General features: G+C 36.2%; 1 protein-coding gene across 2 annotated transcripts; it reads left to right on the plus strand.

Annotated features, from left to right (window-relative positions):
• Positions 1-218: 218 nt before the first annotated feature.
• On the plus strand, positions 219-23,214 carry LOC131930655 (uncharacterized). Of its 2 annotated transcripts, none has more exons than XM_059287240.1 (16): positions 219-246; positions 9,044-9,332; positions 9,456-9,504; positions 10,592-10,717; positions 11,784-11,912; positions 13,268-13,434; positions 13,781-13,981; positions 15,221-15,465; positions 15,717-15,915; positions 16,933-17,127; positions 17,868-19,036; positions 19,289-19,414; positions 20,019-20,217; positions 20,353-20,457; positions 20,739-20,919; positions 21,675-23,214. In XM_059287240.1, exons 2-16 carry the CDS (start codon positions 9,222-9,224, stop codon positions 22,883-22,885), a joined length of 4,413 nt encoding a protein of 1,470 aa, XP_059143223.1. In that variant the 5' UTR covers positions 219-246; positions 9,044-9,221; the 3' UTR covers positions 22,886-23,214. The 2 variants fall into 2 exon arrangements, with proteins under 2 accessions (XP_059143223.1, XP_059143222.1); XM_059287239.1 differs by lacking the exon at positions 219-246 and adding an exon at positions 7,725-7,820.
• The last annotated feature ends 965 nt before the right edge of the window (positions 23,215-24,179 follow it).

Below are 24,179 nucleotides of genomic sequence, written 5' to 3' on the forward strand. Positions count from 1 at the left end.
ATAAACCCCACAACCCCTTTGTGTTGTATAATATTATAATGTGAACGATCCCTAACCATCAACCACGAACAGAAACAGCTGTTTCTAGGTCCTACCTGCGTGTGTCTTACGAGGTATGCTAAAAATAGCACGGCAGGTGGCGCTGCGACAAAAATTTTATCCAAATAAAAATAGAAATCCTTGTTTTCATTGAGGCATGGTGTGTGATAAAGGATCTAGATCTAGATCTAGAAACACTCCCTATAGGTAAGTAGATCTAACATTTAATTAACCATTTGTTTATATTTTGTCTTAACAATCAGAACCAAGGACTACAACCATGTCCGTACTAGATAGGGCTAGCCAACATTGAACACACTTGTATGTGATTTGTTTTGTTTTGTATTTCTTGCTGTTAAACAAGGCTAGTTATTCCATTCCTGTTGTTCCGCTTGACTGATCACTCAGGTGTGCAATGGCTAGCGGTTTCACCCTGTTTCAATTTTTGCAAGAGCCTTAACGTATTTAATTTTGTATATAGATCTAGTAGAGATATATGCCACGTAACTATACAAGATACCGGAATTTATTTGTTTTCAAAGTTATTGGTTAGATCTATCACTTACCAAATAAAGCCCGGTAATTTGCTTTAACTAGAACTAGATCTTACCTGATTACATGTAATTTTATGGTCGTATTGATCTAGTCTAGAATCTAAGCCTTATTAGGCGCTATTATTCTCAATATTTTGCTTAAGTTTAGACGATACTTATTTTATAACATTATAATCTTAATGACTATTTTGAGAGGGGGGGGGGGGAGGAGTTGCACATGAATTATAGGTTTGTTTAGTTTTAATATCACAAACTAGAAATATTTAAATAGAGTTTCTAATAAATAACGAACACTTTTTCCAATAGTAAAATAGTAGGGTTTTTCTTTTCTACTCCCCAAAAACAAAAACAAAAAAAAAAACAAAGCCACACATTGAAATTTTGACAATGTAGCAAAACTACTGGTTAAAAATCTGTCGTATTATTTCAAAATAAAAAACCACTTAGGCCAATATACTTTAAACAGGCTTTTAGGCCTAATTAATTGAAAAAAAACCACGCTTTCCAAGCTTTATATTAGCATAATTAATAACACTTAATTAATGGTAAACAATATTCTTATATTTATTAAAAAAGTATCATTAATATAGTGTCATGCACATATTTAATAACATAAAAAGAAATGTTGGACATACTGCCTCATCCCAATAATAATTTTATATAGAAACCCCTAACCTCCCCCCCCCATCCCCCTTCCAATAGAATGTGTGTATGACTTGAAACACCTGCCCAGACCTTCATTAACAACACAATTAACCCATTGTTCATCTTCATTAACACACCGCTTCCGATTTTAAGTGTAACTTATCGATTTTGTAAACTATTGATCTTCAACCCCGTTCGGCATCATAAAGCCATTTCGCCTGCATCAAAGGCTGAACCACACGCCAGCAGTGGTCAAGCGTGTCGCTTTTGTAACTGGACTCTCGCATACCACACGTACATTTAAAACCAATCAAGAACCGTCACTCACACACGCGGATGCGCGCGCAACGTTTTTGGCTCGTAGGAAACGCGTATTGATCTGACTTAGTCATCTGCTAACATTCTTGTTGTTACGATAGATTGCGGCTGGGAAATCGTGACAAAAGAAATGTTGACTCCGCCGTTCTCATTTGAAAGATTGTTGATATTTAACTGATGATCTAAACTATTTAGAATGACTTATGTTTTGTGGGTTATATAGTCTTGAGAATAAAACATCAATTTATTTTTTATTAAGACAATTTGATCGGATTTTTTTTTAATATGGACCCTAAACATAAAATTTAATTTCTATAACATTATGATAGAGGATAGACCACATTCGAATGGTAGAGCGTTGGGCTGCTAGCCAGAATGTCTCGAGTTCGGATCTTGGTTCGGACTTGTGACTGTAAGACGCACTTGAGTCCCACCCAGCTCTGTTAGCACATACCACTTCTTCTTACTTGCCTTTACCAACTCCAATTGGAGCATAGACTCTAGGTCATTTATAACACCCATCCTCGCTTTTCTGTCATTTACTATATTTTCTCTTTCCAATAATTTTCATGTGTGTTTTTAATTTTTCTGCGATAGGTGTTTTTGTGTCTCCATCTTTTTCTTGATCCTACCAACTCACATACCGTATCGCTTCCCTAGAACCAGATTGTTCTAACTCCATTTTTACATGGTTTTTTTTACCCTGAGATTTACACATCCTTGTGTTCTAAATGCACCAAAGCATCATGGGAAAACATTTCGTAGCCATATCTCTCACAGTCATTAAACAACAATGTAATTTTACCAAGTCCTTACTCTAGAAATGTAAAGGAAAACAAAACTTGACAGCCTTGTTGTGAACATTTTTGAAAAGTGGAGTTAAAAGTCTGATTGTAGGGAAGTGATATAACACAATACATCAAAACAATAAACTGCCCCACCCCTCGTGTTATATAGCCCAGTGGCGTAGCGAGGTCGGGTGTCACCCGGTGCGGCACTTAATGGTGTCACCCCCCCAGAGGCATAGAGACCCTTCCCAGGGACAAACTTTCAAATTTTCGATTTGCACCCCCCCCTCAAACTTTCGATTTGCACCCCCCCCTCAAACTTTCGATTTGCACCCCCCCCCTCAAACTTTCGATTTGCACCCCCCCTCGAGTTTTTCTCTATATATTTTGCTACTTTTTGCCTTGGTGTCACCCCCCTAAATGGTGTCACCCGGTGCGGTCCGCACCCCCCGCCCCCCCCCCCCTCGCTACGCCCCTGATATAGCCTACTATGCCATCAACCTCTCAAGGTTCTAGTGAGGCTTCAATCACAGACAATTCTTAGTTCATACACATATTTTCGTTAAAAAAACCCAGAGTACTTAATGCATTCACACATTTTTTGTTTAAAAAACCCTGAATACTTAGTGCATACACTTATTTTTTTGTTAAAAAAACAACAAAATACTTAATGCATACACATATTTTTTTTTGTTAAAACCCCCCAGAACGAGTCAATTTAAGATACATGTAAGCATATCTATTTTTAAACCGACCTAAACATAACCCTAACCACATACTGATCCATGCCTAAAGAATGTTAACGTGCTAATATTAACCTTGTCAGCCATAAGAGTAATTGGATATCAAGATAAAATTACACTGTAGGTTCGTTTTTTGTATACATACCACGCATTTTTAATTAGTCTAATTAGTAGTGTCATCTAATAACGGAAATCTGACCCACTATCAAATTACACGCTGTAGAGTTCTATAACTGAAACCCCCATAGAAAACACACCTCTCTACTTGTTCATTATCATTAACAAAAGGACAGATGAAGTTCACCTGTGTGCTCAGAATATTAAAGGACAGTCTGGTCAATTTTATTTCCAGACCGTCTTTACTTTCCCTAATGTGAGTCGGGTACCCATTAGTGCTAGATGGACTCAAGTACGCTTAATGGACTTGAGTTGGTTGTAGCTAATCGATAAAAAAAAACAGTGAGGGCGAATGGGATGTCTAACACACCAGCCTGACACAGATAATTATCGATGAGGACAAATGGCGCATTCTTATCTGATTCAACGTCAAAGGATCGTGTGTAAATAACGTCACGCACCTGGGAGGTGGGGGGGGGGGGGGGGGGGGGGGGCGCGGGGGAGGTCTGGTTGGTTTTTTTTTTAACAGTGAGCTACATGGATAGGGGTGGTAGTAGAACAACGGGGAGTTAAGAAATTCTTAGTTTTGAAGTAGAGAAAAAAATATGATGTTAGAGGGTGTGTGTTGGGGAAGAGGATAGGGGGCCTTGAACTTGACAACATTATATCAGGGGCGATGTATTGTATTTGCTTATTATAATCTGTGGAGAATGGGAAGTAAAATTGTGGCTAAAATTTCGCGACGTCATTTATAGACGACACCTAAGCATATATTTATTCTGACTTACCCTCCCCTCCCCACCCCCAACAATTATGTCAATTAATCATGTGATCAGTTGCCTAGCTACAAACGTCCCGGACTCTGATTTTGCCGCTCATGATATTTTTTTCACTATTGCCTACACGGATGTTGAACAGCTTGACAATAGCGAATGGCTGACAAGTTTTTATAAGGAGTTTCTGTGGCTTTGACGTCATCTTAGGTCACATGTGTATGCTATACAGTGACCTTAGCTTGCAGTATTGTTACCTTAATGCATTTGGTACAAATGACATTGAAGTGCGCAACTGTGTACTGTATGTGTAGTAGTGATCTTGATGTGTCGAACAGCAATATCCATGTTAGGTAGATTGACCTTGAACATCGACCTTGAATTGTGGAACAGCAAAATAAGTATGAGGTAGATTGACCTTGAAATGTTGTACATTGACCTTGACGTGTCGAACAACAGTCTTCGTGTGAGGCAAATTGACCTTGAAATGTACATTGACCTTAACGTGTCGAACAGCAATATAGGTGTGGTATATTGACCTTGAAGTTTTGTACAATGATCTTGACGATCTTTGACCACAGGTGCTTTGACCATAGGGGGTTTGACCATAGGGGGTTTGACCACAGCGGAGCTTTGACCATAGGGGCTTTGACCATAGGGGGTTTGACCACAGCGGGGCTTTGACCATAGGGGGTTTGATCATAGGGGGGTTTGACCATAGAGGGTTTGACCACAGGTGTTTTCTCAGCAGAGGGTCTTTGATCACAGGTGGTCTATCAACTGGTGTTTGATTACAAGCGCTGTGTCCGGCTTTGATCATAGGTGTTTTGTCCACATAGGGTCTTTGATCTCAGGTGTTTTGTCCACATAGGGTCTTTGATCTCAGGTGGTTTGTCCAATGCTGTCCATATATGGTAAGGATTTATTTTAAAAGTTGCTAAATTATATTTTAAATTTCGACATGATGTAATAATATGGTCAAACTGATGTACTGACATATTTGCGTGCTATTTTTTTTGAAAAATCGTAATTATACGAAAATTTGATTCAGATTTTATGTATTACATCTTTGACTATATTGTTGGCAAGTTTTGTATCATTTTTTATCCTTTATATATGCTATGTATTTTCAAGTACATCTACATTATTTATTTGTGAAACTTGTTATATGTCGCATTATTTGTGTTTCATTTATATTTAAAATAAATCTATGAGGTCTAGCACCAGCCTTTATGTGGAGACTAAAATACAGTTCTTGGCTTTTTTAAATACATGTTAATTTCTATTAACGTACTCTCAGGAAACATGTATAAAATCGTGTTAATTGTATCACACCTATGATCAAAGCCGGACACAGCGCTTGTGATCAAACACCCGTTGATAGACCACCTGTGATCAAAGACCCTCTGCTGAGAAAACACCTGTGGTCAAACCCCCTATGGTCAAACCCCCTATGGTCAAAGCACCGCTATGGTCAAAGGCCCGCTGTGGTCAATCCCCCTATGGTCAAAGCCCCTATGGTCAAAGCTCCGCTGTGGTCAAACCCCCTATGGTCAAACCCCCTATGGTCAAAGCACCTGTGGTCAAAGGTCCGCGCACCCAATATACGTGTGGGGTACATTGGCCTTGAGGTGTTATACATCGACCTTGACCAAACACAATAACCATTATGTGTAGTACAGTGTGTAGCTCTATTGGGGTAAGCAAATAGTTGTTTCTGTGCGGGCCAGAATAAACCTTCTACCCCTATTCAACCTTAACCGACTTTAGAGTGGGTAATTCCAAATTTTAAACGTACACAGGTAAAATTTCTAAGAATTTTTTTCCCCGGATGTTTAATTAAGACCGGTTTTATTTCATTTTAAAAATATATACAACCCCACTTTAAAAAACGAGATTTTTTCCCCTCTAAAACTTGACTCTACCCCCCCCCCCCTTACACACATACCTGAGCTATTATTATGCGTCCATTCAGCACAATGCAAGCGAAACGCGTATGGAAATCCCATGTGATGTAACAGTATCCTAGCTGGTAGCTGGTTTTTTTCATGCAGCGATGCAGAGCGAAATATTACCTGTGATTTGGGGTGAGACCACTGGTGCTTGCAACATTACAGGTTCTGGTGACTTGGTTTTCTGTCCTCGGCATCACAAGGTGACTGAGCATGATTAGGAGTTAGCCTTTTTTTTTCTTTTGCGTGTACTAAAGGCGATTTACAATTTTCGACGTAATGGTTACTTTCAAACAAAACACTGACCCTCAAGGAGGCCTGCTTGGTGTATGCGTAATACCAGTATGAAATAATTAATAATGGAATCTTCTTAAAAAGGGGTGTTAGGATTACTGATATTTAACTAAATAAAAATATGACTAGCTAATCTCAATACCAACCCTAACCCAAATCCCAACCTAAATCCTACCAAACCCCTAACCCTAATTTCTGACAATAACATAAAAAATGTTGAGATTACAATACTACTAACAACCTAACACACCTATTTTCCGAAGAATCTAGCATCGGTCAATAATCCTTAATGGCTTACACATTAGAAAATATCACAGGCCTCACTTGGCTATATTTTTTCTGCACTAGCTGTGTTGTAACATACTTAAAAAAAACAACAATTACGAATTAATACACCGTCTAATTTTTTCCCTCATGTTAACTACGTCATGCAATTTTGAGAAACATTCATATCTCGACATCTGACACCGTCTTTTCATCTTATTTGCATACTTAGCTCTGCTTAGAAAGCCATGGACATTACGATGTCTGTATGAGTAAAAATACACACAAGGCCAGAAGTCTTTTGTTTGAGTGCGAGATTAGATTTACCCAAGTTAGGGAAGGTACCGATTAGAGCTGAGCACTGACGGGCGACCTACTCGCAGACTTCAGACGAAGATGTACTGACCATTTATCACGACCGAAGAATCATAGAATTGCATCCTTTCCGCAGCATCGGTTCCAGTTTCTTCCAGACTTTTAATTTATGATAGGGACCCTTGTAATTTTTTTTTTGGGGGGGGGGGGGGGGGGTGGCAAAGAGATGCATGGAAGAAACACTGATCGGTTCTCTGGTCCGCGATTGTTCATTACAAAATATGCTGGTAACAAGCTGTACATTTAACCTAGTATTTAAAATAAGATAAGTAACACATAGGGCCTATATAAAGACAGTTTCTTTCAGACATTTCCCCAGCGGGGTGCTGCCCTCCCTCACCCCTGAGTAAGTATACATCTCAAACATAACCCCAAAAAAATGTCTGACTCGGTATTGTGATAAGACCAAACTAAAAAAAAATTAACTGGAGTTGACGGTTTAATTTTAAAAGTCGCTTTGCAAGTTTAATTACTTAGTTTAGCAGCGTGTAGGTGTGTTATATCAAAATATGTAAAAATATATTTTGCCAATTTCGGTTATTACACCAACATACAATCCCCCCCCTCCTCCCCCCACCCCCCCCCCCCCCCCCCCCCCCCAAAAAAAAAAAAAACAGAAAAAAACTGAACCACACGCTTTACCTGAGTCTCCCCCCCCCCCCCCCCCCCCCCCCACCTGCTCTGATCAATAAAACACCGTAGATGCAAACCGCGCAGGACTGGATCGCAGCTGTTGAGTAGTGAGGCTGGGTTACTATGGAGTTGGTGTCAACACACCGCTGGCGACATCTGTCGGGGCGGTGTACTCGCCGCGCGTGGAGAAATCTATCGGTGTCGAAATAAGCCTGAGTAAGTTTTCATATGACGTCATTGGAATGCTGTTTGCTGGTCGCATTCATTGAAGGAACGACCGGTCATGTGATTTTGTATTGAACTGCCAATTGCTGGTTATTCTCCAGTTCGTGTTCATTTATATTTGTTATTCTTATTAGTCGCTTATATTGTACATCATAATTCAGTTTTAGATAAATGCTACAATACGAATTACGTACAGTGTGCTTTTTGTACTGATTCTTTAACACCAAGGACTTATTAGTTACTTTTCAAAGACGTATGAATTAAATTGATTGACTGGTTAGCAATTATTTTATTATTTAGCCTTGAATTAACCATTGCGCTACCTAATCAATGTGTGTAGAATTGATTCAATTAATTATTTAATAATATTTGTGTCTTTCAATGTGGAATTTAAAAGTGTAGCAGTGAGTTTGTAAGTCGTCTTTCTTTGATAATTCAGAAAGTTCCTTATTAGTGTGTAAATTTAAGTTACACTCGTAAAAGCGCGATTAATCCTCATAAGGCAGGCATATAACCCGATATAGATTCTAGCCTACTTAAGGCTTAAGGCTAAGGCCGAGGCCTCTACCCCACAATTGATATGACAATTTCCATTTAATAGATTGATTGTCCAAATGTAGGATTACATGCTTAGATCTATATTAAAAATTATTATAAGCTAATACAATCTGGCATATGTGCCCAAAAATGCTTTACATCTATACTAGTCTATAGGCTGACACTTGTTAGAATTTTTGCTTACACGAAGAATATAAGTGCACTTTTGGCTCAGGATATTTGCTGTGTAGCATACAGGTTTTTAAAACGCAGCCTTATTTCTAAACTCCATGATTGTCAATTTTGTTGGGAAATCTTGAGTATATGCCAGTTAGTACTAATCAAAATATAATCTTGTAGGCATAGCTTTTACTTTTTAGATGTAGGTATTAATATAATCGTATTACTATTTATTTAGTGTAAGAAGATTATGAATTTATATTGCATAGCCGGGAAAATCGTTGTTGAAACCTTTAGTTGGCCTACTTTTTATTTTTAAACTCTGGTTATTCCTGTATTTTTAAAATTGGAAAATAGGAATACCGTTGTTTCTTATTTACACACAAATTAGTCCACTCATCATGTAGACTAGTTATGTAATGTACCAGGCTATACATTTACTATACAAACAATTAGATCTACAGTTCTAGATTTATCTTTGTTAATATAAAAAATAAAATGTATAGGTAGGCCTATGTTATATACTATATGGAATCTATATAGATCTATATTTAATTTATAAGTATAGTTAAGTATAGGCCTAAGTTTTACCTTTTCTTTTTTCAGGCAACATCACCAAGTTAAACTAAACTTTTAGAAAATTTAAATGGAATTGGGTCTAGACTAATTTCTAATAAAGTATTAAGATTAATTAATAAAGAATAAATAAAAGAAAAACCTGACAAATATGACAATTAAAAAATTGTGTTTTTTGCTGAGCTGAGTTTTGAAGAAACAAAAAAGAATGTATCAAAGCCTTTTGGCTTACCTGATTCTTGCAACACTAAGTTACCCAGGTGTGTTATCAGAACAACAGTGTTACATCAACAAAGACAGCTATGAACCCAATGCTCAGGTAGGCTAATTAGTAATCAAACCTCTCAGTTAATTAATGTAGAGGGCTCTCTGTCTTATTTTTTTAGTTTATATTTTAATTTATTGTTGGATTTGTTGTTTAATTAAAATTATATTTTTACAGGTGCGATTTGCTTTTATGTCATCCTTGCGCAAAAGTGAACCAAATACAGGTGAGTTTTTACTCATATTATGTAACATGATAGGGACAGTATGCTAACATGAAAGTCTTGAGCTCAGATCCCTAGCTCTAATCCTAATCTGTCCCTGGGTTCACCCAACTTTGATGGGTACCACCTAACTCAGTGAGGTTAGGGAAAGGAAAGTAAAGGAAGCTGGGTATTGTGCTGATCACACTATCCCTTCATTAGCAGAGGTCAGCAAACAGAGTTTCTTCCAGGCATCTCTTTGGGGGGTGGGGGGGGGGGGTGGGGTGGGGGATCCCCCTGAAGAAAGTCTACTGCCCCCCCCCCTCCCCGAATGAAATAAAAGTTATATAGAAAATATATACTTTTAACAGTGTCCAGCCCCCCCAAGAAAGTCTACCCCCCCCCTGAAAATTTCAAGTGCCGCCCCCCCCCCCGAGAAAAAAGTCTGGAAGAAACACTGTCAGCAAAACAAGTGAACTTTACTTCACCTGCCCCATGAATAAAAAAGGACCTTTACTTATGTAGCTTGATACCCTCTCACTATGTGTTATAAATTATTTATCCTATGGGAACTTAAAACTAGACTGATGATTGTTGTATAATTTGTACAGTGCATTCACACTTACTCTGGTGAAGTACACACCTCTCTATAGACCATACTGGCTTGGAGGCGGGATGCTAATATATTGGTTTGCAATTCGTGTAGGGACCAACTATATTATGCCAAATATTCTAAACAACTAAGTCAGTAGTTCTAAACCTTTTTGAAGGTACCAAACCCCACCAGCTTCAAATGCGCATTCACTGAACCCTTCTTAAAAAACATGATTTTTTTCAAATTCAAAACATAGGTATAGTATATATTTTGCTGGTGCATAATTGTATAGAAAATCCTATCACAAATTATATGTCAGGTGTGTGTCTTAACCTCAGCGGAACCCCTGAGGTTAGGTCAAACCCAGGTTAAGAACTACTGATCTAAGTGCTATACCCTAACACAAGTATCTTATTAACATGTTACCTCATAAGATATATATATCAATCGTATATCAGTATAGTTTTAGTTGTCATGTTTTTTAAAAATTGTCTCTGTTTTCTTTTTAAACTCCAGCACAAAGTAGTCTATGCACACTGATTAGTAAAGAAATGCTCCAGAACTACTTGGCCGCAGAATGGGTCGTTGAAAAGTTAAATCTGGCAAATAATGGAACAGGATATATACGTGGAGTCAAAATTGGTAATTGGTTTTATTATGTAAAATTTTAAATTATGTTATTCTTGTTTCATTTTTTTATAAAATTCATTAGTTTTATTTAAAAACAGGAAAGTATAAAATCTTTGTGGTTAGGATCTTTTAGGGAAAATGTGATCTGATGTGTTTGTGAGTTTGTTATTTATATTTTGAGAATCATAATAACCTAATAATACTAATAGTTAATACTATTTAATTAATTGTGAGAAATTTTCAACTCTATAATTCTGTTTCTACCATAACCAAAAAAATTATTCATTATTGCATGTTGAAAACTGCAGAAAATTTAGCTTAATAACTAAACCTGAACAAATTCCCTATAATAGTATAATTCACTATACAGAATATTTTAAAATACTTAAGATTTTATCTTTCACTTTTCAATTTGCTTAAGATTAAACAGCAAACAGATGTTACTCAACAGCAGCTTAAATGTGCATATTTTGTTTTCAAAGCAATCTTTTATTGACGACTCAGTTGGGAATAAAATCAATACTGACTGTAGTGTAACTATACATTTGTGCTACCTGTGTACTAGATTTACAAACACATCGGCCTATTTGCATGTCTTCATATCTTATTATGCTGATCCTACTTAATTAACAGTTTGGGAAGAGTTAAACATGTCTCACTGCTTTAATTATAGCGTAGCAACTGATTTATAAATACAAAAAGTTTTGTTTAAATCTTAGTTTTTTTTAAGCGTAGTAGAAAGGTAAATATCAGTACAATAGGGATAATTTTAGATATAGGTTTTTGGTTTAATAAAAAAAAAAAAATATAATATGAAAAAAAAAATGAATTTTTATTTTTTTTAAGTATTGTCTGTTTAGTTATTTTATTTACTGAAAGATAGTGAAACTGATTTTCAATTTCAATTCAGCCATACATTTTAAATATAGTTCCTTTATGTTATGTAACAGCCTTGTACTAAACTATTAAATGTGGCACTAAACAGTGCCACTGTCTTATTTTACAATAGTTTACTTTTTATATAGATCTATATCATAGGATTTTATAACAAGTTGTTTATCATGTGTTTGTTTCACAGGTTTTGACAGCTTTGATGACTGTAGGTCCCCAGTGTATGCATCAAGAAACGCCTTATCTTTTGTGGATGGGTGGGTACCCACCACTATGAAAAGCTGCACTGGTCAGCCTACTGATAGCCTGAATATAGGTAAGGGAGAGTTCATTTAGATGGTAGGTGGTCAACTGGTGAGGGGTAGTTGGTATTGATGGTAGGTGTTGAATAGATAAGGGATTGATGTTATGTGTTGAATAGATAAGGGATTGATGTTATGTGTTGAATAGATAAGGGATTGATGTTATGTGTTGAATAGATAAGGGATTGATGTTATGTGTTGAATAGATAAGGGACTGATGTTATGTGTTGAATAGATAAGGGATTGATGTTATGTGTTGAATAGATAAGGGATTGATGTTATGTGTTGAAAAGATAAGGGATTGATGTTATGTGTTGAATAGATAAGGGATCGATGTTAGGTGTTGAATAGATAAGGGATTGATGTTATGTGTTGAATAGATAAGGGATTGATGTTATGTGCTGAATAGATAAGGGATTGATGTTATGTGTTGAATAGATAAGGGATTGATGTTATGTGTTGAATAGATAAGGGATTGATGTTATGTGTTGAATAGATAAGGGATTGATGTTATGTGTTGAATAGATAAGGGATTGATGTTATGTGTTGAATAGATAAGGGATTGATGTTATGTGTTGAATAGATAAGGGATTGATGTTATGCGTTGAATAGATAAGGGATTGATGTTATGCGTTGAATAGATAAGGGATTGATGTTATGTGTTGAATAGATAAGGGATTGATGTTATGTGTTGAATAGATAAAGGATTGATGTTATGTGTTGAATAGATAAGGGATTGATGTTATGTGTTGAATAGATAAGGGATTGATGTTATGTGTTGAATAGATAAGGGATTGATGTTATGTGTTGAATAGATAAGGGATTGATGTTATGTGTTGAATAGATAAGGGATTGATGTTAGGTGTTGAATAGATAAGGGATTGATGTTATGCGTTGAATAGATAAGGAATTGATGTTAGGTGTTGAATAGATAAGGGATTGATGGTAGTTGTTGAATAGATAAGGGATTGATGTTATGTGTGGAATAGATAAGGGATTGATGTTATGTGTTGAATAGATAAGAGATTTATGGTAGGTGTTGAATGGATAAGGGATAGTAAACATTAGTGGTAGGCATTAGATATGGGATTGATGGTAGTTGTTGAATAGATAAGGGGTAGTCAGTATTGATGGTAGAAGTTGAATTATTGAGGGATAGTTTGCATTTTTGATAGGCATTCAATAAACAATCTGTAAATGGCATTGATGTTAAGTGTTCAAATGACAAACCTTATTGAATAGATAAATAATCCATGTGAAATGCAGAAATATGAGACATTTATATGGTATTGCAATTAATATTATTAAACATTACATTCTCTGTATGCTGTTAAAAAATGTTAATATTGTGTTTATGAACTTTTGATAGGTATAGTTGGCCCTTCACGGACATCCACTGCTACAAGAGTGGCTTCCTTAATGAGGGACATGCAAGTCCCTATCGTTAGTTTTGCTGCCACCAGAGCTGAGCTGAGCAACATGACAGAATACCCAACCTTTTTACGCACAGTCCCATCAGATGTACATCAGATGGCGGTAAGTTAATGTAACTACAAGCTAGGATATTTTTTTAAAGTGTGTATATACATGTATATATACACATATATAAATAAATTTATATATAAAAGTATCTACCGTAATTCATCTATGTAACTTGTAAGTGATAGTAACTTTACAAGAAATTTAAAGAATTTTTGTGAACTTATTATCCAATGTATACAGACAAAACTATACTGCTGATATTTAGAAAAGTAAAGAAGTGAAGTTCCTATTTTGAACCTGTTTATATTTTATATTTTTTTAACAGATTAATTGGTCCTTAAAACTGTTATCAGTATTTATTATTTCTGTAAATATTTCTAATAACAATTCCTGATTTCAGCTTATAGCTAGTATTGCAAAGGAGTTCTATTGGTCATACCTTGCTATCTACTATGTAAACGACGAGTATGGGACATCAGCATCCAACATTCTGATCAAAGAGGCGGAGAAGAGGGGGATTTGTATAGCCAAAATTGTCCAGTTCAACAGTGGGAGCAGTCCTAGTGCTGACATAGGACGGGACTTTAATGAACTCATTCAGGTAATGGTAACCAGGGGTGTAGCGAGGGGGGGGGGAGGCGGGGGGTGCGGACCGCACCGGGTGACACCATTTAGGGGGGTGACACCAAGGCAAAAAATAGCAAAATATATTATAGAAAAACTTGAGGGGGGGTGCAAATTGAAAACTTGAAAGTTTGTCCCCAGGAAGGGTCGCTATGCGTCTGGGGGGTGACACCATTAAGTGCCACACCGGGTGACACCCGACCTCGCTATGCCACTGATGGTAACATGTATATAGTGAAAGTTCCTTTTTAAACCTGATAGTCCATGGGGCAAGTGAAGTAGAGTTCACCTTGTGACGTAGATGCTCATAATGAAAGTGTGTAGACACTGTGAGATTGTGTGTGAGAGTGGCCTCCCTTTGAAAGTGGTGTGCAAGCGTGGAAAGAAGTGTGTGAACAGTAGTGTGTGTAGCGTCAACTCAGTGTAGCTAGTCGTCAGTTTTTTCTTGTGTCAATGCTTCTTCTTGTAGTTGATGAAAATTATACTTCAATGTTACAAATTCACTTTGTGGATTGTGTTCTTTATTACTGTTACACCTGGCCAAATGAGCCAAAAATAATTAGAAAGCCGAGTGTAACAACTTGTTTCTGACCTCGGCATATGAAGTTAGGTTAGCACTATGCCCAAACGCCATTACTTTCTCTAATGAAAAACGTTCTAGTGACTTGAACCTGGATTTGAACTTGAAACTGGATTTGAACTTTAAACTTTCGGGTTAGCAGTCTAGTGCTCTACCACTAAGCTTTGCTGTCCCTCATGTACATAAGAATGGGAATTAATTAAATCCAGGTAATGGCATCATGTACATAGCATATATGCTGTCAGATATTTCAATCTTTAACTCAAGTTTTAAGATTTTAATCAGCAAGAATAGTTGTCTGAACTGGGGGATTACACTAGCAATACCTATAAAATATATTTACTTTATGATACTACCAGATATCAAAGATGTACCTATTATATTTTAGACTTGTAGTTATACCAACATGTATTTTATAATCCTGCTAAAAGTACCTATTTTGAGCTACACTTATCTCAAAAGGAACAAAAATTATAAAATAAAAACTTAGTTTGTAAATAATTATTGATCTTGCATAAAATTTGATTAAAATTTTTTTTTTTAAATTTCGTTTAAGATATAAAAAAAATTAAGTTTAAAATTTAAAGGACAATGTAAGTTTCTTACGATCAACCAATTTTATTTTTGCTTCAACAGAAAGCCAAAGATGAATCTTTAGGATTAGTTTTTATAGGTGGGAAAGACGACGCTGAGCAGTTCCTGTGGAACATTGATAAAAAAATGGGCTCATCCAAGTACGGATTACACATCATTTTGTCAGACGCATCAAACACTGACACAGAGATTTACAAAAATAAAGAAATAGGGTTTGGGACTCTTGCAGTTGGCATGTCAAATCTTTTTATGCAAGATATTTATACGGATATAACAAACAAAATCACGTAAGTGGGTGTTTTGTACATACAAAAATATACTTTTTGTATTTTATATACATTGATATATATATATATATATATATATATATATATATATATATATATATATATATATATATATATATATATTTTTTTTTTTTTTTTTACGTTTTATACATTTATGTATAAATATTTACATTTTATTTTCAACATAAATCTTAAAATGAGTTTAATTGTTCTAAATAAAATGTACAAGGATTTTCTGTGAACATTTTTAGGAGAGTGAAGAACAAGCAAGAGAAACACAAGCTGATTGAGGAGTATATCCAACAGTACTCTTCTGCTGATATCTTTGAACCCAATTCACACAGCACATTCTTGCCTTCAACTGTCCATGCTATATTTGCCATGGTCGAGGCTTTCAGAAACAAGTTTGATGAGCTGTGCTCTGTGGAGAAAACAGTTTGTGTCAAATTGGTAAGTTATAAGAAACACTTTTCTTACCATTTTAGTTTTAAGGAATTTTTTGGATACTTACACACCTGCAGAGAGTAAATTTACCCTTTTGGAGATGGTGATCCTTGGGGCTGATGAAGTAGAGTTCCCCTGTTTTTGTAACCTAGGCATATGAAGGTAGAGTATGGTCAGTGCTATACCCATTTGCCTTTACTTCCCCTAATGAGAGTCCAGTACCCATTAGAGGTGTGTAGAGTTAGGGACACCCTACGGACTCAACCCAGGGATCAGAACTTGAAACTTTTGGGTTAGCAGTCATGTGCTCTCTGACCACTGCTTCCCTTACCCATTTATATAAATACTTTTTTTAAATTTGAACCATATCCCTTTGATAAAAATATCTAAACCATCCTATGAAATTTTATTCTTTGTGGATTTTTTGACTGGTACAGAACATGTCAACTATGTCTCAATTTTGATTCCTGTGTTTGAGCTATTAGATTGATGTCTTTCAGTCCATTCAGCTCATATTGATACTTGACTCTAGTTGAGGAAAGTAATGGTAGCTCTGCATATTGCTGACTACACAATTTTTTTTATATATCAAAGTCAAAGAAAAAGATGAGCTTTTCATCATTTGGACCTTCTCTTTAGGGGAACTTTACTAAAACAATATTTAAATAAAAATTTGTAAATCTCTCTTTATTTATCATGCCTATTACTGACATATTTTTTTCCCCATTTTCTTTCTTTTGAAAGAAATCTGCAGTTGAGCAAGGTTCAATGTCTTTCAGTCCATTCAGCTCATATTGATACTTGACTCTAGTTGAGGAAAGTAATGGTAGCTCTGCATATTGCTGACTACACAATTTTTTTTATATATCAAAGTCAAAGAAAAAGATGAGCTTTTCATCATTTGGACCTTCTCTTTAGGGGAACTTTACTAAAACAATATTTAAATAAAAATTTGTAAATCTCTCTTTATTTATCATGCCTATTACTGACATATTTTTTTCCCCATTTTCTTTCTTTTGAAAGAAATCTGCAGTTGAGCAAGGTTCAATGGTGCAGAGCATGTTCAAGGTCAAGGTTGATTACAAACAGATGGACCCCAGCATTGTTCCCAAACTTTTCAGGGACAACAGCCTGACTGTCACTTTTGATGAGAACGGGGACATGGAGCAAACCAATAGGGTTCCATCTTACACCGTCCTTCAGTATAATGGGAGCCAGGTGAAGTAGTGTTTGCTTCTTGAAGTTGTTTTTTTTTTTTGGCGTAACTGATTTTTCAGATAAGCTAACTGGTCTCCATTATGATACGTCCATCACCCTATCCTTCTCTTTGTGGACAATAAAACCTCTTCAAAATCCAACCCCCCTCCCAATGTATGGTACAAACCTTTTTAAAATTAGCAGCACATATGATTACAAATAGAGTTTTTTCTGTACAATTATTTTACAACTGGTTGTTCAAGTGTCCCACCCTAAATAATTTGATTGCAAATCATTAATTGTTAATTTGTCATACCATAAAAACATTGTTACCATGTTCATGTTTTTCATTTATTATAATTATTGTAAAAAACATTGTATTAATGAAAAAAATGTGATGTCCTATTTAATTAAATCATTAAACACTAAGATTACTAGACCTAAATGTCCTTTTAAAATTTAATATTTTAATTTTAACAATATGCAAGTTTTTTAAGGGGAATAAAGTATTTTATCATCACAGATATTGTTACATTTGAGATACTGGCTACAGAAAGCTAATACTTAAAAGTCTAGTACCAGAGTCACAATATTTTAAATCTTTTCCCTAGTCTAGATACTTTCTGAATACAAACCAAAGACTTAAACAACACATCCCCATTTGTATCTATCTGTTTGTACTAAAATAGTGTGGCAACATCAAATGAATCATTACGTAAACATTTTCTAAATGTTTTTCTTCCTGCTGTTTATTTTGACAGTACACCCAAGTAGGCGAATACATCATGGACAACCTGTCCCTCAACACAGCAGACGTCAAAATGTGGACCAAAGACAGGACTGTGTCTCGGACCATCCCATCTTCAGTGTGCAAAGGCCGCTGTGACACCTGTCTCAGTAGAAATGTCATCCCCATTACTTACATGGAGGGGGATGCATACATACTTGGAGTTTTTTCCGCACACGAGTCTACAATAGGTGACCCATTCCAATGTGGAGCTTTTAGATCCCTTGCTAATGATGTTGTTGCTGCCGAAGGCTTCCTGTTTGCTATTAAAGAGCTGCGTGAAAAAACGGGTATAAAATTTGGCGCCATCGCTATAGATGATTGCTACAGCCCACTGAGGAGCACTACAATCCTGTCGGACTACTTTTCCGGGCTGTTGGATGCCGAACAAAATATTTTCCCATTTCGCATTCCTCGTGACAAGCTTGTGGGTGTGGTGGCGTGTCGGTCCAGTGGCTGCACAATACCCACAGCTTCCTTTTTCATGCCTCTCAACATCCCTGTCATCTCGTACGCTGCCAGCTCACCAGACTTAGACGACAAAGTGCGGTTTCCTTATTTTCTACGAACCGTCCCCAGTGATATCTTCCAGGCTCAGGTCATGTTGAATATTGTTAAAACCATGCAGTGGCAGTACGTCGGTCTGCTTTACGTGCAGAATAACTACGGAGCCAAGGCTATGAAAGCCTTCAAAGAATTAGCCGCTAAAGATGGTTCTGTGTGTGTCGCAGAAGAAATCAGCATCGGCGAAAAAGTTTCCGAAGATGACGGGAAAAACTTCTTCAAAATTTGGACCCACCTTACCACAATGCAGGTTAAAGTTGTTGTATTTTTTGGAATTGACGTCAGGTACCGCACATTTTTGAAATACCTGGAAGACGAGGGCCGCAATGGGAAATTTATATTCATCGGCAGTGAGGACTGGGGTAACAACAAATACATCCTGCAAGAATCTCCAAAGTCAGCTCGCGGTTCCATTACACTCAAAGTCGAGGAGATCAATCTAGAATCTGATTCCCGTTTTGGAACATACCTGCAGTCTAAGTCCCCCTCCCTGAATGATACCAACATCTGGTTCCCAGAGTTTTGGCAGAACATCTTTAAATGCAACTTTAAAGGGGGCTACATCAACACCTTTTCCAGGTAAATTTTACTTCACAGCTGTTATTGCTCATTTTATTTATTAAAACATTAAAGTACGACTTTAAACTTAAAAAACACATTGTGTTGGTGACCTGATTAAAGTAAAAACATGATTTTGAGACATAAAAGATAATTATACACTTTGTTTTATATTACCAAACCTTATCAAGATTAAGGAAATTTTGTTGCATAAAAAAATGTAGCACAGTTTTGTTATGAGATTTCTGGAATGGATTTATCTTTTCTTGACAGCGAGTGTGACCCATCCTGGAAGTTGAGCCAGGATGAGCTGACCAGCAGACTCAATGAACAGAGGTTGAAGCAAGTCATGAATGCAGTCTACGCCTTGGGCTATGGCCTCAGCAAGACAACTAAAGAGTGAGTACCACATGACCTTGGTATCTGTAGTGGTGGATTAGATGATGTCAGGGACACAAAGGGCATTAAGATTTGATTGGCTGGATCTGATGTCACTATCTCTTGATTAAATAATTACCTTTCTTTTCAATAGTTAATAAGAACTTTTTCCTATGAAACAAAAAGTGAAAAAAATAAATAAAAAAGGATAATTTTTAAATGATGTGTGGCTTTTTTAAAAAAAAAGGGTATATACTCACCCTACCCAACACTAGCATCTGCATGGCTGTTAAAGAAATTACTTAATTCTCTTATCTACTTCAGTACCTGCTTGGCCTGCTAAAAGAAATTACCTGATTCTCCTATCTACTTTAGTATCTGCTTGGACTACAAAAGAAATTACCTGATTCTTGTATCTACTTCAGTATCTGCTTGGACTACAAAAGAAATTACCTGATTCTTTTATCTACTTCAGTACCTGCTTACTCCAATAAAGAAATCACCCGATTCTCTTATCTACTTCAGTACCTGATTAGTCTACTAAAGAAATCACCTGATTCTCTTATCTACTTCAGTACCTGATTAGTCTACTAAAGAAATCACCTGATTCTCTTATCTACTTCAGTATCTGCCTGGACTCATTCCCCTGCAAGTATCTGAAGCAGGACCAGTACATGGACAAGGTCATGACCTACATCCAAGAACAGACCAGGGTTCAAGGTGCCCTCAACTACCCTGTCTTTGATAAATATGGCAATGGCGCCATTGGTTTTGATGTGTTCAGCATTCAAAAAAGCACAGATGAAGATTATATTTATGTTAAGGTATTTCCTTTTTTTTCTCTGTTATATATTGTATGCTTTTCTAAAGCTAGCATATTTATATTATAACTTCTAAAAATTATTATAACTTCCAGTCCTCAGAGCAAAGATTTTACCATTTTATATTTATTTTTTCAGGTCGGGACATTCAATTCCAAGACGACAACTTTTCAAAAACAAGATCTCAAATTTTACTCAGAAACTGGGAGCACAGTAACCACCATTTCAGCTGCCTGTACACCGGTATGTGGTTATCTATTTCTCTCTGTCCTGTAGATAGCATTCTCTCAAAATGGAATCTGATTCATTTTATCTAATCCTGACATCTCTTTCTTTCATACTTTATTTTTTTTTTCTCTCTTCTTTCAATTATATTATATTACAGATATTTTTATTGGCATAAGATTTTTACTTTTTATTGGGTGTATATTTGATTTTTTGTTTTTACTTTAAGCTAAATTTAGTGATATACAATGTATTTTCTACAATTTTTAAAACTAATTATGACTTAAATTTTTCAAAAGACCCTGTGTGCTCAATGTACTAAAGCAAAGGATGCAGTGGTTGATGTGCCTGTTGCAAGTACAACATCTAATGAATACAGGCAACCAGATATCCTGCTGATCTCCCTTGTTGCTGTTCTAATTTTAGCCCTGATAGTGACAGTGCTGATTGGTGTTCTGTGTTGTTCAAGAAAATACAAAGGTGATTCATATTTTTAACTTTTTTAAACTGCATAATGTATCATGAATAAAAGCAATAACCCATTTTCTCTAGTTGTTCTAAAAACATTTTATTTATATCATTAATTCATTTGGTTTAAACAAAAAACATTAGTTAAAAAAAAAACCATTGGAAAATATCTGCTAAAAATAAATATTAATAAAGTCAGGATTAAAAATATTGTTATAGATCTATCAGGTTTGGGTTGAATAAATGAAGGGGTGTCATCGAAGGTAGTTGGCCTAGAGGGGAGTGATGTCATCCAAACCTGAGTTGGTTGATTTTAACAATTATTTTTGTTCATTCAACAGTTCTAGAGAAGAAATTGGATGCTGAGTTGATTTTAACAATTATTTTTGTTTATTCAACAGTTCTAGAGAAGAAATTGGATGCTGAGTTGATATTAACAACTATTTTTGTTTATTCAACAGTTCTAGAGAAGAAATTGGATGCTGAATTGATTTTAACAATTCTTTTTGTTCATTCAACAGTTCTAGAGAAGAAATTGGATGCTGAATTGATTTTGACCATTCTTTTTTGTGTATTCAACAGCTCTAGAAAAGAAATTGTATGCTGAGTTGATTTTAACAATACTTTTTGTTCATTCAACAGTTCTAGAGAAGAAATTGGATGCTGAGTTGATTTTAACAATTCAATTATTTTTATTCATTCAACAGCTCTAGAGAAGAAATTATATGCTGAGTTGATTTTAACAATTATTTTTATTCATTCAACAGTTCTAGAGAAAAAATTGGATGCTGATCAACACTACGATGAGCTCCACCACCCAGGTAACGCAGACGTCAGAAGGCCCCCGTACGACGTTGACCCGTACCACTTTGAGAACAGAGACCTAGATCCCTACTACATAAGCTCAGGGCAAAACTTCTCCAAGGGATTACCCAACCCGACGTTTTTGAATGACACGCCAGAGTTTGTCTCTAATCTCTCTCGCAGCAACTCAGCTAGTCGCTCAAAAAGGTCCATCGCCAATTCTCAGTTTTCGAATCGACCTCTGCCTGGTAGCCCCCCAGGGGAGAAGCAGACCAGCGAGGCCCACGATAACATGGGCTATGTAGAGAGTGCATCAGAAAGAGGCTGGCCGACAAGATCAGACAACTCTCAAGCTTTTCAAAGCACCAGAGCTGAGTCTATACCAACAAGAATGATGTCTTCTGGACAACCCGAGGTTCTCATATCCCCAAGCCTAGATGGCGCTACTAACAAGGTGTATTTCAACAAAAACCGCAACGAACGCCCATCTGATTTTGTCAGGACCCAGAGCTACTCCAACCGCTCATCAGGACGTTCAACTCTTTCCTCTGCCCACCCTGAGTTTGGCCCGTACAGCGCCGCAGCCGCTCTTCAGCGCCGTAACGAAAGCATGAGATCAAACCAGCAGGCCCTTCCTTCTGTAACCGCAGACCAATACAACGACAACACTGGACTGGCAGAGATGAACATGAAAGCTACGGCCATCCCTCAAGAAAATACTCCATATGGCTCCTTCCTTAAGCAGAACAGCACAAGACCAGAATTTAATGAGCAGGTTGACCACACACCCGTACACTACGCAGTTTCCCCGAATCTAGCATCCACACAGCATGCAAGTAGACCACAGAACCCTGACCGGGAAATAAGTTATCACCAAGCGGACATGCAACATAAACCACAGCTTAATGAGGAGAGTAAGTACTTCGACAAGTTTAACCTTTCAGTAGAGATGGACGGGAACCGCTCAGAGAACTCTTTTGCTTCAATACCGGATGTCATAGGTCAGACGACACCCAACCGTGACCTTGACAACCCGTTAAGTCTGGAATCTGTTGACCTGACCTCCAGTAAAGAATCTCTAACTGACCTAACGGAAACCAAGGGAAAGCACTTTGAAAATTCGCAGCGCCCAATGAGATTAAAACATCTGACTGCGCTGGCGTCAGATGTGTAGGTTAGTAACTTGAAAAAGGCAACGTTGCTTAATTCCTTATACATTGAAAGACTTTTTCACACGCTTATTACTCAGAACAAAACTTAAACCTTATCACAGAGTAATTTGTTATAAAAACAAATTGTTGGCAGATTTTCATGTTTATTTAATACATAAAAATCAATTTTATATTCAGATTCCTCTTTTAGTAAGTACATCTCATTATAATACATTTTTCTTTTTCTACATAATTACACCCTATAAATGTAACAACAATATCATGTGTACATAAAATAGTTTGTAGTCACCAATCCAACATTCATACTTAAGTTTATGTAGAGCTCACATAATTTCAGTAGCATAGCAGGGGGGGGGGTGAAATCGAAATCTTGAAGAGGGGGGGGGGTGCAAATTGAAATCTTGAGAAGGGGGGAGGGGGGGTGCAAATCGTAAAAATGAAAGTTTGAGGGGGGGATACAAATTGAAATCTTGAGGGGGGGGGGTGCAGCAAATCGAAAGTTTGAGAAGGGGTGCAAATTTAAAAGTTTGTCCCCGGGCACCAGGAAGGGTCACTACGCCTCTGCATAATTTTAACACATTTTTTTTTCCTCCTCCCAAATAAAAGTCACAATTTTTTAAAACTTTCAACAACATGACCTCAGCTGTGCATGACTTGATTGGTGGAATTTCTGGTAGAACATTTACAAGATTTTTTCATACTAAAACAATGCTATGTTTAAATATTTATACCATTTTTTTTTTTAAAAAAGGTACCTTTCTTTGTTATAAAATACTTTCACATATTTATGAGAATTTTCAGATTTACATAATATCCTAAAAAAATGTAACATCTGGTTTAAAAAAAAAATATATTTTAATCCAAAACTCTCAGTAATCAGTTAGATAACACATTCATTTCTGTTTATATGTTTTATTTTAACAATCAAAATAACCCACAAATTGTAAATGTGTATAATAGTTTGTTGATCATTCTGACGGAGTGATGCAATGATTTGTTGAAGTTTAGTAATTTAAAGAGAAGGGATTGTTGAACTTTTTATCATTAGGAAAAATGTGAATCAAGTTGGCCTTCCTGTTGTTTTAAAACTTTACGTTTATCAGCATCATAAAATTGTTGTAAAATAATTTTTTATTTTAACCCTAATGATATTTGTAAAATTCCTTAATTAGGTGTCTATTTATTAATTGTTTGTTTTTAATATTAAGAGTGATGAGTGAAAAAATACTCCAGAAATAAATAGCAGTATCAACAAGTAACAAAATTAAGTGTTGTGTATGCTCTTTGAATATTGCA

The sequence above is a fragment of the Physella acuta genome, unplaced genomic scaffold, assembly GCF_028476545.2.
Source record: "Physella acuta isolate Inbredline_101_S28 unplaced genomic scaffold, ASM2847654v3 ptg001813l, whole genome shotgun sequence".
Classification (NCBI taxonomy): Eukaryota; Metazoa; Mollusca; class Gastropoda; family Physidae; genus Physella; species Physella acuta.